This window comes from Haemaphysalis longicornis, unplaced genomic scaffold (genome assembly GCF_048455015.1).
Source record: "Haemaphysalis longicornis isolate Haplotype H1 unplaced genomic scaffold, Haemaphysalis longicornis Haplotype H1 scaffold_7, whole genome shotgun sequence".
Classification (NCBI taxonomy): Eukaryota; Metazoa; Arthropoda; class Arachnida; order Ixodida; family Ixodidae; genus Haemaphysalis; species Haemaphysalis longicornis.
The window spans coordinates 65,586,576-65,605,973 of record NW_027526422.1 but is presented as its reverse complement, the minus strand read 5'-3'; the positions used below and the strand labels follow the sequence as shown (position 1 = coordinate 65,605,973).

At 48.4% G+C, this 19,398-nt stretch overlaps 1 protein-coding gene across 1 annotated transcript in view; it reads right to left on the bottom strand.

The window, feature by feature from the left end:
* Positions 1 to 19,398, bottom strand: part of LOC144146320 (uncharacterized) — a 39,667-nt gene that overhangs the window by 17,379 nt on the left and 2,890 nt on the right. The window contains exons 2-4 of the mRNA XM_077678278.1: positions 10,091 to 10,192; positions 4,959 to 4,997; positions 300 to 341 (exon numbers count right to left, since the gene is read on the bottom strand). Of these exons, the coding sequence (XP_077534404.1) occupies positions 300 to 341; positions 4,959 to 4,997; positions 10,091 to 10,177 (168 nt within the window). The 5' untranslated portion in view covers positions 10,178 to 10,192. The remainder of the gene's footprint in view (positions 1 to 299; positions 342 to 4,958; positions 4,998 to 10,090; positions 10,193 to 19,398) is intronic.

The window sequence follows — 19,398 nt, the reverse complement described above, 5'->3', positions numbered from 1 at the left end:
ATGATAGGGACTCTGCGCTCAAGGCTGTCTGCTTATTGCCTGGATCATTGCATTCATTCCAAGAAGACGCGCTTTCGAACACTTGTTCGCCTAACTTCCTGCAATTGTAATTGCTTTCTAGCCTCTTTGCTCCACGTTCAATCGTTTTTCTACTCCCCTAAAACAAGATGCTCGGTAATCTCATCTATAATAGCTCGCTTGCTCTTTCCTAATGTCATCTCTCACTTCCATCCTCCGGGTTACGCTCTGGAAGAAAGTTTTATTCTCTTCTCTTCTGTTAGGATCAGGTGTGCACTTACGCTGACGGCAACAAAGTCCAAGCTTGTCCCATGTTTGGCGTACTGAAAGGGGTTAACACAAATAGGAGTCAGGTGATCAGACTGAAAATAAACAGCACATTCTCACTTCAGAGCAAGAGTGTGTCCCGTGTGACATCTGCGCCGAGTGCAGTGAGGGCGTTCCGCATCATTTGGTGAGACTCACTACGGGCTTCGTTGTTTAATACAACGTTCGAAATTACGAACTTCTGATTAAATGCAGTAGACCCGCTTTCACTTTTCTTTGTTAAACTGCAATGTTGACTCGAAGAACATCGTTTTCCTTTACAGCGGGTGTTGCATTTCTTGACAAACGAATGAGAATGGTGGGGGGTTTAAAGTGTCGGCACTCTTACCGTTTATAGTCCAAACTTCCCCTTAAACATCATTGCACAATAGAAGTTTGATTGATTCAAAAGTATACTCTGTCCCAATGACAGTGATGTCACTGCTAACGCCCACTTCAAGATGGCATTCCAGGTAATAATAAAAACAGAAGAAGATGCGGGGACTCAGCACCGACCTTATTGCCTAGTTCTTATGACCCGAGTTGGATTTCTTATGAGTGCAAATTTAGGTATCCGGCCATTTCCACCCAAACAAACATTAGTGAGTGATAGTAGCGTTGTCTGAAGTTGCGTACCACTGTGAAGGAGAACATTAAAAGAGCAAATTAATTCTCTGCTTCGTGTTTTCCATACTATATGCGACTTCCGACGTTTTGTAGTGCAAAATTTTAGTGTTTCTCGATATCCCTTGTTTCTCTTTTGGTAAAATAAAGACATTGCGAGCCTCAATGAACAAGAGTAAACTACCACCGGGTAGTTTTACATCTAAGGTATTTTTTTAGTCCGTCCTAACCGTCCCTTTAGGGCTATATCCGGTTTCACTCTACCAACGGACGGCGAACGTCTATCCTTAACTCTGCCTGCCTGCTAATGGAACTACGGATATCAAAGGACAATTTTATAAAGAAAACATGCCAATCCGCTGGGAACCTTACTTTCGGGTAATTAAAATGTACAAAGGAGGGTTAAATAGTTACCTTGAGTATATCCCCACGCAAAAAAATAAACGAAGGAGGAAAATCAGAAGTTTGAGCATGTCTTAGAAACGCGCAATACAAAGTAAATAAAAAACAGACGCATCAACTACACCGGATCACTGAACCTGCACTGCTCATTCTTGGAGCGCAGTGGATAGCAATTAGTAAGCGAACGGCCCGAAGCCTAGTTCAATGTCAAGTAATTATAACAAATTGCGCCCGTGTACTCCGTAGACAGGGTTAGCCAGTGAAGATATAACGGGCCACCGGTGTTTGCCGGTGGTTTGTTCCTCTGGATTATTAATGGCGCCATGGAGAGTAACTACAATTTTGCTTAATTCGAAAGAACTAGGCTTCAGTATCTCACTCGGATCCGTACCAGCCACGAAAGATTTTCTTAACCTAAAAAGCAGGAAGTATTGAAAAACAAAAATTTCGCAATACAGTCACGTGCTATGGAGAGGAGTGACGTCATATGGGGCAGTACTACAAACAATTTTCAGTGTGTTAAAGGGACCCTGCTACACTTGTTTCAACTTTTCTTGAAACCTTAAATGCTTGCAGAATGTAGCCCCTGAACACACCCAGTACTTAGATTGAGGGTGTCGCGAAGTACCTCAGCCAAAAATTACTACTCTATGCCCACCAGATAACTTGCAAACTAACCCAAAAGATTTTTCACTCTTTACAAGTCTTGATGTTCTTCAACGGCTCAAATTACGTCACTAAGGCCGTGTAGCGAAGTACCTCAGCCAAAAATTACTACTCTATGCCCACCAGATAATTTGTAAACTCACCCAAAAAAAATTTCACTCTTTACAAGTCTTGATGTTCTTCAACGGCTCGAATTACGTCACTAAGGCCGTGTAGCGGTTGTTGGCCGGTTTTCCTTCAGTTGTAACAATGAACGCTTTTCGATAGCCAATTTAAAAAAACCCACAAAAGAAAAGCAGCAATGGAAGGCGTGTCTGGTGCGACGAGCAAATCTCACAAAGCCGCTCCATGCGGCGGTAACTACAGCCCTCACAGTGGCTCCAGGCGCGAAAGAAAGAGTGAAAGCGCTTACCAAAAGTGTCGCAGGGCCCCTTTAAGGGCACGTTAGCATTCGAGTGATGCAATCAAGCAGAGATAGCGGCCACACTACAATCCTGTAATCATGTGTCTTAGCGATGGGCTAGTTCGGCTGCCGTCAACCGCACAAACAAGATTGTGTGACGTCATAGAAAAGTTGCCACACTGTGGCTAGGGGGTCACCACTGCTTTGCATGTTTTCTTTAATATCTCTACTATTTTTTCGATGTCTTCGAGAAAATTGCTATTATTGTTAGCGGGACAAAGCAGTATTTCAAATGAACCAAGCTTGTATTTTGTCTTCGCAGCCCCTTTAAATGGGCACTAAGGTTATTTTTAAACACCCTGCTATTATTTGCGCAAATCGAAGTCTCGAGTTCACGAGTCATGTTTCGACAACTTCCAGTGCGTTTACGCCACTTAATTTATTCTAAAGTGCTGTCCTTATCTGCATACCGCGTTTGGCGAACTTTCATGGTTTCTTTTGCCGCTCACTCAGGGCCGTAGCCAGAGGGGGGGTTTGGGGGTTCGAACCCCTCCCGAAATCTTTTCCAGGCAGCGCGTTAGCAATACTTACTGTTGCTTTTGGCAAGACTATCCCCTTCCCAAATCCCATAACCCCCTCCGAAAAAAATTTCTGACTACGGCCCTGCGCTCACTCCTTTAGGCTTGGCTTGACTGCAACTACTTTGCGGCTCACCGTGCCTCAAACGGAATAAGTCGGCCGGCCGCAGGCAGGTCGTCGCAATTCCCTGTCCCAGTAAAACGAAGACATAACGAGATTTGTATCAAGCAGAATGTGGTTTTAGTCTGTTCCTTGGTTGACTGCATCACGCTTGGTAAAGTGGATACTGTAAAAGTAGCTCCACGCAAGCGCACTTGCGGCACTTCGCTGACTCGCTTCACTAGAACTGCAAGCTACACACGCCTGTCCAATTGGTAGGTTCGTTGGAAATGTAAGACCAGTTAAGGCTGGGAGAAGAGGCAGCGGGTTAATGTTGGTAATGAGTAATTAAAATAAAACAAAACTTTTCTTGTGAAGTGTAAAAACAAGGTGCGGGAACCGTGGTTTCGCGCAGGATAAATTAGGACAGCGGTCAGCATTACGACGACACATTTGCGATCGCTTTTTACCCTAATGAACGCATTAACCAATAACTAGATATTCGTGAGAATTCGGTTGAAGCTTACTGCACAAGCGGTGTTCGAGAAATACTCATTTAAGATACTGGGATTGCTGAAATGAAAAAAAAAAAGAAACAGTTTTTAGGATATAGACTTCATATTTCCTCCAAGTGAACCTTGGTGGCATGGTTGAGTGGCCTGAAGCACTGTATTTATTGCGTCACAGTGAGCAAGTTCGAATCACCGATTGGACGTGCTTTAATTTACAGTTATTTTATGTAATGGTTTCTATGCAACAGTAACCATTTCGTGCTCCCATTTTCATTTATCACGACCGAGCTGGCAGACCACACGCACATTGAAACTGATATGCTGGTGAGTTCTCGTTGGCGAGGTTGCAGTGAACTAGAATACTATAATAGTGGGGGAAGCGGAAACGGGATATTGAAGCCAGAAATCCTGAAATTCGAGAGGAGCGCTGTTGTCGTATACCGGAGGGTATCGAATATAAGGACTACAGGGCCCTCCTTTCACAGGATATTAATGGGTTCGAGTTCAACCATGTGCCAGTTTCTTTTAAAAATGCGTGCAACGCTTGTAAATCTGTTTTCTAAGATTGTTCGTCGAATCGGAGTCCTTTCATGACATTTAGATAAACGAGTTTTCTTCCCGGCAGCTCCACACCTGTTGGGTGTCTTGCGTGAAGCTTAGCAGCAGCTTAGTTTGCTGCAATCAAGTTATCACTGTTTCACCATTAGTGATTCCAGGTTAGTCAGCTTGCGGGGTAGCTGGTTTCGGGAAGACTGTAAAAGAGAAACTGCTCTGCTACACTGCTGCAAAACTATAAGAAGAAAGATAATACACGCACGGCATACCAAACTGACATGTTATATTATTGCCATCGCATTCAATATAGTTAAAATGTGTAGCATCGATTTTTTAGCATATGCTGCCATATGTCCGAAGATATCGATTATATGTTAGTGTTAAAGGGGCGCAGTCCATGTGAAGCCTTAGTGCCTTATGTCTGCGTTCCCTTCAGTGTCACGTCGATACTCGAAATAAAAATGATTGGATTTGATTTGATTAATCAATACACAGGAAACAACGTGGCAAGGCCCATATTAGAAGGCAAAACAATTTATCAGCGGTGTTGGTCTACGGCCAAATACGCAATGCTTTCTGAAACGCATGACATCTTTTCTTTTCTCAAAGTACACCCCATGTTCAGGTGGAGGATGTACCGGCCAACAGCACCCAAAAATTCCTGCCGCTTTTTGAGACTAACGTGGCCGTGGAAACTGCCTGCCTTGGAAACAGGGAATTGACAGCTTATAGAGGGGCTCCTGGCTGCCACTGCAAATGGTTAGGAAGTTTTCCATGACGTGATAATCACTTACGTCTTTCCATGACTTCGATTCAAGGAAGCTTCTCAGAAGCTGTAAATAAAAACAAAGAACAATGTTAAGGGCGCAGTTTTTTATGCTAGAGATTTTCAGGTTCATTGACATGCTGGCCAGTTCACTCTAACTTGTAACGAAACGCAACGACACCTCCTAACCACCTTCAGAGCACACGAACCGGGGGCATGAAAACAGCGTATAGAAACCGGCGAAAAATATTTATACCCGCTGTTATAGCAGTGTGCAACTTCTCTGAAGGCGTTCCTTAGCTATAACTACCGCAGTTCTTTTTCGTACGTTTGGAAGTATCTCCCTATGTGGGAGGGTGTCCGTATTGGCGAAAGGATGATTCAGGAGCCTGTCAGAATCCTCCCTACCAAAAACAAAGCATAAAAAAAAGCACTGGCTCTGTGTCTGCTCGCTTCGCTGAAAATGTCGTAGAAAGACGATAGCCTTCTATCACTCCTGTCACGTAAGTGCCTCTCCTCTCTCTCCTCTCCCCCCTCTAGGCTATTCTCCTCCAGGCCCTTTCCTCCGTTGATAAACGCCATGTCGGGTGCTCAACTCAGTTCACTGTAGCCGCAATCGCACTACTCGCGCGCCATTTGTTGCCACTTTTGCTTGTCTTCGGCCTGGGAAACTGCCTCACGCTGCAGCGTGATCTTGTTTTGTATCACTTGTCAAAAATAGTTCCTAGCGAGTATTTTTTTTTTACTTGCAAAGCGGAGACATCAAGCCCAAATGTATTTTGATTTGGAAGAACACTTCTAGTATCTGTTTGGCATTATTATTGTGTATCAAATATGCCTCACGGTTTCTTTTTGCAGAACAATGTTCACAAGTATAAACTATCATACCGGACTGCAGTTTCGAAAGATTTCGCCTATGTATAGTTGTTCAAGACTTCTTTTTTCTCCACCAAGCGGCTGATAAAACGGGTGAACGGACGGACGCACGGGCGGACAGACAGACAGACAGGCCGACAGACAGACAGACAGACAGACAGACAGACAGACAGACAGACAGACAGACAGACAGACAGACAGACAGACAGACAGACAGACAGACAGACAGACAGACTAATGAAAGAAAGTATGGATGGACGGATCGAAATTTGTGCGTTTTGGTATGATAAAAAAACACGGTCGTATTAGCTTCCTGGCTCGGGCATACCCGAAACCTCGGGATTTCGCAGTGCTCTGCTTAGAAACGAAGGAGAGAAATTAGACGCTACTTACAGGTTTCTGAAACATGAAAGAAGAGTAATATCTGAGCCCGTGTCATGACTTGTGTAGAAAAGCATAGCCTGAGTTTAGCTCCGTGACGGAAACGAAAAGAAGTCATTCGGGTTCATGTGACTACGTCAGGCAGTAGCGGTCCCAGAGATTGGTTTGAGGAGGGGGGGGGGGGTAAAAAACATTTTTATTGAGCAGTCAAGGGGGCTGGAAAGGGACGTAGTCAGCCTCCTACGTCCAGGAGGCCGAACTTTTTTTTAGGAGGGGGGGCAAGAGGCGGGGGGGGGGGGGGGGGGCAATAAAGAACCACTCCCCTCCTTGCGCAAGTTCTGCGGAGAACCATGCCGGCGAGTCCGCGTATGCGGTGTAACCCGCTTGCGCACAAATCACTTAGCGACACAGTGGTTTTTGGCTCCCTTTTGGTGGTGAAACGGCTGGCTCGAGCCCGCATTTATGACGGTCGCAGCACGTTTGCGACCTCGCACATGTGGGATGCTTAAAAAAAAAAAAAAAAGGAAGCTAAGGCCTCTTTGCGGGGGAAGGGGGGGGGGGGGCGATCGCCCCCTTCGCTCCCCCCCTCCCCTGGGACCGCCAATGACGTCAGGTATACATTACAGCAGGGATAAAATGCTATAAAATGTCTACAGATTCGGTATGTCGGTACAGCACCACGATTCTGTCACGGCAGTTCTTTACATAAATGAAAAGCAGGTTCACATTTCCCGACAAGAGGAAAATTTGTGTTCGGCGAAGTTGCATGATTGTGTTTACCCGAGTAAGCAAAGCCTCGGGTACTGTGCCTTTCCGTGAATATTGTGTGCTGTGTTGTGTGCTGTGTGCGCTATCAGCGACGTTCTTGATTTGCCATAGCCTTCCCTTGTGATGAGGCAATGGGGAGCAATAGGACGGCAATTCAAATTGCAACCTGAGCCATGTACTGCATGAAAGGAGGAAAAGTGAGCTGTTTCGCCGGATCGTTTGGAGTCCCGGGCTCGTACGGGCTCGTGACTCGAGCGTCTACGACATGTCGAGAGCGGTCGACCAGCGTTGAACCCTCTTGAGCTACCTATGGCACCAAGAATGCCAGAACAGAGGCCCTCGCTATGCATCTAGCGAATCAGAGTGGGAAATGAGGGGCTCGTTTTATTCAGACAGAAATAAGGATAGGCAGTCAAGAAAGCTAAGGAAATCAAAGCGGGAATGTGTGGTAGGTAATTTTATTATCCTTGAAACAGGCACAGTTTTTTGAAAGAAAGAAAAAATGGAGAAAAACATGCCCGCCGGGTGGGATCCGAATCCACGACCTCCAGAATACGCGTCTGGTGCGATGACCCCTATGATGCCGGAGGGGCTGTGCTCCCCTCCACTTTCTCGGGTATTTATGTTGATATACTTGCTTCCTGTGCTTGTAGGTGGTGACCCTACATGGCCCGCGTTCCCACGACGATTTCGTCCAGGCCGAGACGATGCGATGCGGGGCCTGGATTAGGAAGAACACGCACACTCCATCAAACAGATTACGTGGAGGCAGGAAGGAGTGATAGGAATGATACTTGAGAAACATGAGCGATGTATTGACGATATGTACAGGGGTCAGCCGCTTCGTCGTCGCCGTCGTCGTCGCCGTCGTGGTCATCTTGAGTCGTAATGCTTGGGTCATTGTCCAGACATGTATGAGCCTAGTGTCACTAGATAAGCTTATCTAGTGACACTATATGAGCCCATTACCAACAGATGAGGCAGTTTAGGGGTGAAGCACATGAGAGGTTCGCGCTGTAGGCGTCTCATGTCGTCGTATTCTCATGTAGTCATGGTAATAAAACACCGGGAAACTCGTTTTATAACGCCTTGCGCTAGATTTTAACGCTTTCTAAACGCACACACCGGGACACTCGTTTTTCGTTCGCGGTTGCTTGCTTGCTGCTATTACGCTTCGTACTCGCCTTAACTTTAAAATTTCCAGTTCTCTATTTCGAATTTAAGTTTTCCTTCAACTGCGTATTTGGGATGTCGCGTATATCAGCGCGCGCCGTATGGCAAGAGGGACACTTGCAATGTTTGAATACACCTATACACTGCACGCTTCGCCCCTCCCGAGGTTTAGCGTTAGTGTAATTGGCCCAGTTTTTTTTTTCGAAATTAACCAAATACACCTATAGTGAATTTGAGAAAAAAGCAGAGGTTGTTTACCGGATCTGAATGCAATGCTGTCAAAGGTATTATATGGTATGTTTTACATGTCAGCTAGGGGACATTTTTGGCACCACTTAAGTAAAGATTTTGCGGTGAATTTGAGCAATATTGGCGTGCTCAGCTTGGATTTGGTTCGTATTCGATTGAGACACTCAAGTTAATGCGGAATTCTTAAGAAAACTTTATTCAACTTGACTTTCAAGAATGGTGCGATGGAGTTTAGGTGGAAAAAAAAATTAAGCATACGCGACTGGGCTTCAGAACAGTAGAACTGTACATGAAAAGAAGGTGAGTCCTCTTAACAGGATTGGGCAACTCTTTTGCAATTCTTCCATAGTATAATTTTCTTGGTCACGCCAGAAGACACTCACTAAGTAAGCAAGCTCTTCATTGCCTTACCACGAATTTTCAAAACGCTTCACAAGAAGGCTGTTCATAAGTCCTTCTTCACCTTAATGAAGCGGTCCGTACCTCCAGGGGGGGGGGGGGGGGATGCGAGATTTGCCAGGGCTTATAAATGGTGCCTGTTTAGTTAGGAATAAAATGGTAGATATGGGTGTAAAAATATACTACCGGAGTTACTCCGTGGGGACGGGGGAGACGAGATGAAATGATTGTTTCACATCTCTCAGTTTCATTTCGTTCACTTCTTCCGTTCACTTTGTCGTCGACGCTTGGGGACAGATTCTTCGCCGATCTCCTCATTTCCGTATTAATTCATGATAATCCAGCTCCGAAAAGCAAAAAAAAAAAAAAGATCTTTTCAAAACGCCTACGAAACAGTCCGAGCACAGAAGCGAGAAGCAACCTACTATTGGGCAAATTGATTTGGCTCATTTAGCTCCGGGAAACAGCAGGATCTGGCTCATTTTTGATACGAACTATACGACCTGCGCACACGCTTGCAGGGCGCTATCGTACCTATTTTCTTGCCGCCTTTTTATGAGGGGAAAGTTGCCCAGTTTTTCTTGTCACTGCAGCTTTATGTGACTTAGTTTCTGTTTGTGGATTTGGCTCATTTCGAAACAAACGCCTCATTTATAAGTACAGAAAGAAAGCCCAGCGGTCAAGAACGCCGAGGAAGGCAAAGGAGAAGGGTTTCACCCGTGCCTTTATATTTAGGTACGTTTATTTCTTTTGTGCGTGCGTGCGCGTGCATGTGCGTGTGCGCGCGTGTGAGTGTGCGTGTGTGTGCGTGCGTGTGCATGTGTGTGTGCGTGCGTGTGTGTACGTGCGCGTGTGCGTGTGCGCGTGCGTGCGTGTGTGCGTGCGTGCGTGCGTGCATGTGTGTGTGTGCGTGCGTGTGTGTGCGCGCGCTTGCGTGCGCGTGCGTGTGTGCGTGTGCATGTGCATGTGCATGTGTGCGTGCGCGTGTGCGTCCGTGCGTGTGCGTGCGTGCGTGTGTGCGTGTGCGTGTGCGCGTACGTGTGCGTGTGCGTGTGCATGTGCATGTGCGTGTGCGTGTGCGTGTGCGTGTGCGTGTGCGTGCGCGTGTGTGTGTGTGTGTGGGTGCGTGCGTGCGCGTGCGTGTGCGCGTACGTGTGTGCGTGCGCGTGAGCGTGTGCGCATGTGCGCTTGCGTGCGTGCGCGGGTGCGTGTGTATGTGCGTGTAAATGTGTGCGAGCGTATTAGGCGAACCGTGGGCAACTTCTGCGTATATCCGCTAAGCACGAAAGAACCGGACTCGCTCAATTTACTTACGTGATTGAAGAACTGGTACCACCACCCGAGGTTTGGGAAGTAGTGGATGACTATGACAAGCAGTTTCAACCAGAGTGCCAACTTCATTTTCTGCAGGGCATCCTGGAATAGCGCGCGTATGCCGACAGAAAAAAAAATTGTTATCACGAGGTGAAATGTCATGATAGTAATGAACAGCCCTTAAAACGTTAAAGGTTATGCATTCGCCGAAGCTTTTGGCCTCCTTTGGTAATATAGTGGCGTTGCGATAGAAACCTTCAACGAAATTCTTGTAAATTGTCCACTCTCACCAAAGCTATAACGTAAAATTGCCCACATTGACTTGGCGCCTTACCTCCGGGCTTTAGTTAGGCTCCGTGAAGGGAACTGTCCTCCTATTTCTCAGGTAATCACATTCATTGATTTAAACCAAAAAGGTAAACACAACTTGAGTTTGTAAAAAACTCCTGGAAGTTTCTATGCTAAACAACGGTAAATCTTGAGTGCTGCATGTTTCAACGCTCCTGGAGGATGCAGGCTTTTAGTAATATAAAACTACAGCTCCATGTCTTTGTACCACACTAAAATAGTACCATATGTAATGAACTGTAACTTTTGTTTTACGACAAATAAACTTCTTGTTCTTCTTCTTCTTCAGGGAAACTGACGTCTGCAACGTCGGCTACACCATGGAGTCACAGTAATTGGCCGCCCGATTGACGCATGGGAAAAAACCGAGGCTGAGGGAGTACCTCATGAAGAATGATCGCAGTCACGGGCGTTTGACAATCTTAACATAAGCGTAGTACAGCTGAAGGTCGGAAAGGGAAGAGCGTGCGGTAAACGAAAAAAAAAAATAGCGTAGCTTCACTGACCTCATGTTTTCTTATAACAAGAGGGACCCGCTGCAGCCGCCCGACTTTGGGATCCTCGTCTGCATACTACTGACTGTGAACTTTGTTATTTTGAACGAATAATAAACTGAAACTGACACTGAAGTCTAAGCTTCATAGAACTTCTCAAAGCCAGCAGATCAATTCCTGCTAGCCATAATTCAATTTCACCGTGTTCCTGTGCTCGCGCCATCTACAAGAACCTTTTTGTTACGTTTGAACTTGGAATGCTCCCATTAGGGGGCGCCGTGAGTGCTTTTTCTAGACATTTTGAAAGAAGCATTTTTTCACATGGCTATCACAAAAATCAAGCAGCCATGAATTTTTAATTAAACGAACAATGCAAGTATGAGTTTTGTATAGAGGCCTTGGAGCAAGAATGTGTATAACTTTTCGCTCAACAATGTTGACAAATAGAAACATTTCCACCAGGTTTAGTAGTGTAGAAATGCTTGTAAAGAAAGTAAAAAAAAAAGAGTTTTTTACACTTGCTGCACGTGTGTTCGGCGCGTGCTCTCCCGCTCGCCAGGGCATGTTCTCTCCAAATCACTGCCCGCGTTACTACGCATCGTCCCATGAAAATGTCGACCAAGAACAGCTTTGCTGTTAAAACTCAACCCAGTTCCACCCAGAGTAGAATCTGCTGAAACAGGGAGCTTTGGCTGTCTTGCGTCGGCTCGAACGTAAGCGGGTGCTCGCCCGAAAATGGTAGCGTCGTCGCAGCGCCAATTCTACGGTTGATTGGCGCAAAGAAACCGGCAGATAAACGTCAGCTGCGCGAGGCTCACTCCACTGTCCCTCCCCTAAGGGAGGTAAGGGAACCAGCCTCTTCGAGACCACTACGTCCTCTATCGGTGGGTCTAGGAACCACCGGTCAGGCGGTTCCCAGACCCAGGCAACCGGCGGGTGTGGGGACCTGCACCTACCACTGTGTGACGAACGACCGACGCCAGAAAGACGAAAAGGCTCGACCTACAGCTTCGCTGTGAAATAACAATAGGAAATCATCGCATCAAGCTGGCGCGAAGACAGTGGTGTGTAGTCGGTAACTAATCTGCTGTAAGTATAACTTTGAAGTGTATGAACCCAGAGCTAAGTAAAAAATTAGCAGTGGCTTAGCTCGGCTATGCCAGGATGTACGTAGCGTGACCTAAGGTTCAGCTGGTTATTCTTAGTTTTCGTGGTTGTCCAGGATTAGCTTATTATCATGCTTACTGCTGCTAAAACGATTTCCAATCCAATGCAATCTAATCAAGTCCAGTCCAGTCCAATCCAATCCAGTCCAGTCCAGTCCAGTCCCGTCCAGTCCAGTCACTGCTCCTCGCGCATGCGCAGCACGGCTCTCTAGGAGCCACGCGAAACGGCTATCAAGCGGCTCCGGCGAAGCGTCAGACTTGGCTACTGCGTAACGGAGGCGCACAGCTGGGCACTGGGCACGCGCCGGCGCCAGTGCGCCTGCCACGGCTATGACATCACTCGTCTGGAATGCGCAGACCGGTGAATGTGCAGACCCAATTCTCTACACACCCGTACTCCAATTGGATTGGGTTTCCAATCCAATCTAATTTATTTTAATCCAATCCAAATCCAGTACAATCCAATTTAATCAAATCCAATCCAAATCCAACCCAGTGCTCCTCGCGCTTGCGCAGCACGGTCCTTCAAGGTCCACGCGAAACTGCTGAACCTCGGCCAGTGTAGCTTACGCTACAAAATTCATTGTACCTGGGGACCTTTAAAGAGACACTGAGGGCAACCAGAACATCGGTTTCAAACAAACTTATCGCCTTCCCATGGACATTTTAACGTTGATTCGGTGCCGAAAGACGCCTGAATTGCTGGGAAACTGCAAATCAAAGGATGATGAAACGTGATGCAAACAGCGACTGCAGCCGCTGCTTGCGTAATGAAAAACAGGAAGCAAGCTTGCAGCGGTGATGTACAGCGGAATTTAAGCAACCGAATACAACGCTACCATGTACCGAGTGGTTTTGTCTGTTTTCTGTCAAATCAATCGTGTTTTTCGAGCTGCCACGTACCTTGCAGCTACGGAACACTAAGAAAAATGTTCATTCATGGGCCCGTGATCGGTATTGGCGCTGTGTTGAAGAAAAATGCTCAGCTAACCTTGGATATGGAAAGCAAAAACTTGGCTTCGTCTGGTTAAGTCTTGGTTTTGTTTAGTTAAACTTTGATGTAGCTATATTGCCGACCACGGCTCAACGCAGTTCGGTCCCTTGCAACGCTCACAGAAGGAGGCCAGCCTCACTTTCATTCCCGACGAACGCGGCGTTCCTCTTCGCCGGGCGCGAGACGAGTACCGCAGCCCGAGACGACCCAGTGGCAAATGCGTGGGAGGCGGCGGTGTTGGTCAGCTGCCGATCAGCTGAGCGGCTGCAAGCGCGTGGGCCGCCACCGCTAGCTGAGCAGAACTACGTAAAACGGGGCCTTGTGCGCAGCGCGGACAGCGGGCGCGGGGAATCACGCGATGCACTTCAAGTGGTGTGTGGCAGGGTGTGTGTTTGCGGTTAAAAGGTGCTCTTGCGCACCCGCGGCGACACCGCTGGACGAAAGTAGTAAAGGTTTGCTTTAAAATATATTATCCTTTTGAGGTCGCATGATTGTTCGCGTCGGACCAACCGCTCGTGCGTAGCTCGGACGCTTCGTCAAAAATGGTATCTCCGCCCAAGTATGGACGAGTAGCGCCATTCAGCGGCAGTCAGGGACAGGCGTTCCGCATGCCTGACGATTGAGGCTCTTCCGGTGCAATTTTCGCGCCATATACAGTGGCGGGACCTGTCTTCACGTTTTCACTACCGTCTACTCTTTTTTGAAAAACGCTACGCGGAAGAGGGGTATATTATTGTTCTCGCTGAGCTAATTTATTAGCAATTTGTATTTTGACTTCAGTGTCCCTTTAAGGAAAACCAACATGCCGACACATAAGCATTTTCTATTTCACAGCCAGCAGACAACAGGATCAGCGAGGCTGGGTTCGAACTTGCATACGATAAAAAAGAGGTTAACAGAAAGCAAATGCACACAGATGCAGATTACGTGTGTTTATATTGCCGCTGTTTCCTGTTTTAGGTGCGGAGTACCTTAAGACCGCACAATGTCCGTCCGCGTCCGCGTGCATAGCATTTGCAATCGCAAAAATCACACAGGCACCAGCACGATTCGAGCCTGCGTCTGGTAGACCAGACAGAGTTAGTGTCAGTCGTCTTACCCATCGGGATACGACCGTGAGTTAGTACCCCAGAGTCAAACAGCTTACCCCCTCGCCTGTAACGGCGCGGAGTACCTTAGGACCTCCCAGTGTCCGTCCGCGTCCATCCATGCGCACACAACAATCAAGCGAAAATCAAGCAAAATTCGATTTGAGCCGTGAGTTGCAGTTTCATTTAGGGAGTAATCAGGTTGCAACTCACGGCTCAAATCGAATGACGGTCGGGGCGCACATCGGATGTCACTCGGGGCGCAACTTAAACGTCATTTCGATTCCCCGTACTCCGCATCCTCGCCATCATCCACGGAGTGGAGAAGCTGCCTTTTTTATTGATGGCTTATTTATATTTTGTTCACTGGACCTAGCAGTGCACTCATGTGTTTCCGCCACCAGCAGCAAACGTGTACTTGTTCAGGCAGTTTATTTTTCGGGCGTGGGAAGGGCCGTGTCCAGCCCTTTTGTTTGGGAAAGAGTGCTGGTGGTTAACCCAAGCAAGCCTTGTTACGCCTTGAAACCTGTTTCCGGTATTTTTGAAGGCTTCGTGAAGTTGTAATTCTGATTAACACAACTATCGGCGTTGGCAACATGTTGTCCTGTTAGAATCTATGTAATTTTGTTGTCACGGTATGAAACCTTCATCTGAATTTATTTATATTGTGGACTAGAAGGAAGAATCAAATATACCAAGCAACCTGAAACCAAGGATGACGTTAACGGAAACTAGATAAATGCAGTTATGCAGTTAAAATTAGCATTCAACTTAAAATGTCAACATGGTTACGTTCAATAAAGTACTATCGAAGGGCCAATGTTGAAGGGAATCCCCTCACACCAATTATCTTTTTTTTATACTGAAACAGCTTGCAGCTTTAGGTGCAAGCTGTTAGGGTCTGCTTGGTCGAAAAGTATACGGAAAACAGTTGTTAGGTCAGCGTGCCGCGTCAGCAATGCTGATGCCACCTGTCTCGGAGTGTCACCCTCTGTGAATACTCTAAAATATTCCTCTCTTCACTTTTCGCTAAATATCGTACTGAGGTTCAACAATAAAGCCCCAGGTTTCCCAACAATACTTTTACGAGGCGGGAGAACAAATGAAACGATTCATGGTAGATAAGAAGCGCTCCATTTACAAGATGACGTTCGTGACCAAGCCCGCGCAATCAGCGCGACGCACACCTTCTTAGTTGTCGATGATTGCGTTCACAGGGGCGGGTCCTACTCACATCTTCGTCTTCTCGTCATGATATTGCCGCGAACCATACATTGGGTTTGTTTATTTGTGTTTTGCTTTTACCGCCCGGCTGCGCCGGTCTCTGTTATCTCTGCGCCAAGGGAAGCGCGTGTTCCATTCTTTCTTTCTGTGCCGCATGTGTTATCTGTTGTGATAGGGAGAGCATTCCGATCTAACGTGAACAGCCCAGAATAATCTTCTTGGATCTACTATGTTCTCGATGCGAATCGACGTTTCGAGAACCACGCGCGCCAAAAGATAAAAAGCCTGCAGTGCGGACGCCGGGGCATTCGATTCGACGACACTCGCCTGTGCAAGTCACTTTGTTGACCGCTGCTTAGCCGCCTCTGTATTCTTTTGAGTTGTTAGGGGAGCACAAGTTCGCTCCAATAAACGTGTTTCTCATCCAAGACAACTGCATCGTCCTTGTCTTCGTGACATCTGGTGTGCGGGGTACGCACCCTTCATGCCCACTACAACCTCGGGAAGCCGCCAAGCCAGTCCAACAAGAGCCAGCTTCCGCCTGCAAGATTTACCACCCGAGTTCGGTTTGATGCCAGAAGGGCCCAAGAAAAGGAACGCTGCAACCAACACCATGGTTCAAGAAACAACGTCGCCAATCGTCCTGCAGCAGCCCCGGGAACCGCCATCGTTACGGGGAGCCCCCGCTATAGACCCCGAAGAATGGTTGGAGAAGCTGGAGCGCGTCCGCATCTTCAACAGGTGGGACGACGAAGAAACTTTCCGTCATGTCTTCTTTTACTTAGAAGATGCTGCTCGAACTTGGTTCGAGAACCATGAGAGTTCTTTGACCGACTGGACTCACTTCAAAAGGGAGTTCCTTAAGACATTCACTACCGTTGTGAGAAAAGAGCGAGCTGCGCTTTTGCTTGAAACTCGGACACAACACCCCAACGAAGGGGTCGTGATCTTCGTTGAGGAGATGAAACAACTATTTCGCCGCGCGGATCCCGAAATGACGGAAGAAAAGAAGTTACGCTTCTTGATGCGCGGTGTGAAGGAGGAGCTGTTTGCTGGACTTGTCCGCAACCCGCCCAAAACCATCGCTGAATTCGTGACCGAAGTCAGCACGATTGAGAAGGCTCTCGAAATGCGTGCTAAGCAGTATGACCGGAATTTGTTGGCGCGGCCAGTGCGAAGTACGTCGACAACATGCGGATTCCGGCTGATAGCCTACGCGAGACCATCCGCGCAGTAGTGAGAGAGGAGCTGCGGAAACTTTTCCCGACGACGCCGCAACCCCAAGTCGCTTGCCTAACTGACGTGATCCGGGAAGAAGTTCAAAACGCTTTGGGAACTTCTGTGGCATCCGAAGTACACTGCGAGCCCCAAGCTATGACGTACTCCGCGGCTGTTCACCGACCCCGCCCTGCTCCAACACGTCGTCAAGAGGCACGTCGTCAAGAGGTCCCGCCCTACCGCCGCCCACTGTCGCCCGCCCGACCCCCGGTAGCACAAACCCAGACGCCGAGGAAGACTGACGTATGGCGAACACCGGATAATCGTCCTCTGTGCTACCACTGCGGAGAGGCCGACCACATCTACCGTCGCTGCCCATACAAGAGACTCGGACTACGTGGTTTCTCCGTCGACGCACCACGCCCCCGACCCGGCCAGCACCCATCCGAGATTGAAGAATACCTGTCGAACACCAGCCATGGACCAGCCCGTTTCAACCGTTCGCCGTCGCCCTACCCGTACCAGTCGCCGGACCGCCGTAGCAGTGCTGACTTCGCACGTAGAAGGTCTCCCAGCCCACGCGGGGGAAACTAAAGGCGGCAACTTCTGGAGGTGAAGTTGCTCTACGGAGAAAAACTGGAAACCCTCCAACGACGCAAGGACGCGCTGAAGACAGTGATTCACGACATGCCCTCATCCCGACGACCCGAACTAACTGTGACGAGACTCCCGAACACGATGACAGCTACACGGCGCTACGCGTACCCGACCTGACCGAGACGTCGGTTGGGAAGACGACGACAACGACGTTGCACAGTGCCCGACCATCAACACGTAGCGAGATACGACGCCCCGACGAACCCGGAACTCGAGGAAGACTGCATCTGACGTCAAGGTGTCCGTCGACGGCTTTGACGTAGTCGCCCTCGTAGACACGGGAGCTGACTATTCGGTAATGAGCGGACCATTTGCGTCTAAACTGAAGAAAGTTATGACCAGATGGGACGGTCCGCACATACGCACAGCAGGAGGCCACCTCGTGACGCCAAGTGGAACGTGCACATCGCGCGTCACCATACACGGCACAACGTACCCTGCGGCGTTCGTCGTTCTCCCTAACTGCTCCCGCGACGTAATTCTTGGGATGGACTTTTTGATGGACAACGGTGCAATAATCGATCTGCAGACTAAGTCAATAACGTTTTCCCCCCATCACTCCATGACGCCGGAACCGAACCCCGAACGACGTGCTGCTGTAAGGATTGCCGATGATCATGTCACCCTGCCACCCCGCGCAAGCTTGATGGTCGCAGTCTACTGTGAAGATGGTGCTCCTGACGTCGACGCTATCGTAGACACTGATCGAAGGGTGCTTCTCGACCGTGGTGTGTCTGTCGCAAGAGGCATTGCGCGCTTCAAGGAACACCAATCCCACATTTTGGTTACTAATTTCACCGAGGAGTACCAGCATTTAAACAAGGGCGCGGCAATTGCATTCTTCGAAGAAACGCAAGAAGCAAGTGACGTGATCGCGGTCGCCGACTTTGAAAGCACACCCGTAGAAACCTTCAAGCTCCCGCAGCCATTCGACGTGAATCCGGCGCTACCGCAAGAACAATGGAAAAATTATTTGCTTTGCTGCGTCGCTATAGCGAATGTTTTTCGTCGAGCGCAAAACTACGTCAGACCCCTCTAGCGAAGCACCGAATAATAACCGAAGATGGAGCCCGACCTACCCGACAGTCACCGTACCGCGTCTCTTCACACGAACGGGAAGCCATCCGCACTCAAGTCGACGACATGCTCAGCGACGACATTATACAGCCATCGAAAAGCCCCTGGGCTGCGCCCGTCGTACTCGTAAAAAAAAAAAAAGACGGCACATTAAGGTTTTGCGTTGACTACCGGCGACTGAACAAAATCACGAAAAAGGACGTGTACCCCCTCCCCCGAATCGACGACGCCCTCGACCACCTCTGCCACGCGAATTACTTCTCATCGATGGACCTGAAGACCGGCTACTGGCAAATTGAAGTGGACGAGAGAGACCGAGAGAAGACTGCATTTATAACCCCAGACGGCCTATACGAGTTCAAGGTGATGCCGTTTGGGCTGTGCACAGCACCAGCGACGTTTCAAAGAGTCATGGACACTGTGCTAGCTGGCCTTAAGTGGCACACCTGCCTCGTATACCTCGACGATGTAGTGGTATTCGCCCGGACTTTTGACGAACACCTTGAAAGGTTGGAGTCTGTACTCGAGGCCATTCGTACGTCGGGGTTGACGCTGAAGCCTGAAAAGTGCCGTTTCGCATACGGGGAACTCAAGTTCTTGGGCCACGTCGTCAACGCCGCGGGAGTCCTACCTGACCCTGCAAAAACTTCAGCCATTGCGAACTTCCCAAGACCGAAAGACAAGAAGGGCGTGCGAAGATTTCTCGGGCTGTGCGCATACTACCGGCGCTTCGTCGCAAACTTCGCACGCATTGCAGAGCCACTCACGCGCTTGACGAAAGATAGCATCCCTTTCAGCTGGGAAAACGACCAAGAAAAAGCATTCTGCGATCTGCAAAAACGCCTGCAAAGCCCGCCCGTGCTTGCTCATTTCGACGAAAATGCCGAAACGGAAATGCACACGGACGCCAGTGATATAGGCTTGGGTGCCGTCCTTGTCCAAAAGCAAAGCGGCTGCGAAAGGGTAATCGCCTATGCCAACCGTGGTCTGTCGAAAGAGGAGAAAAACTATTCTGCCTCTGAGAAAGAGTGCCTGGCTATTA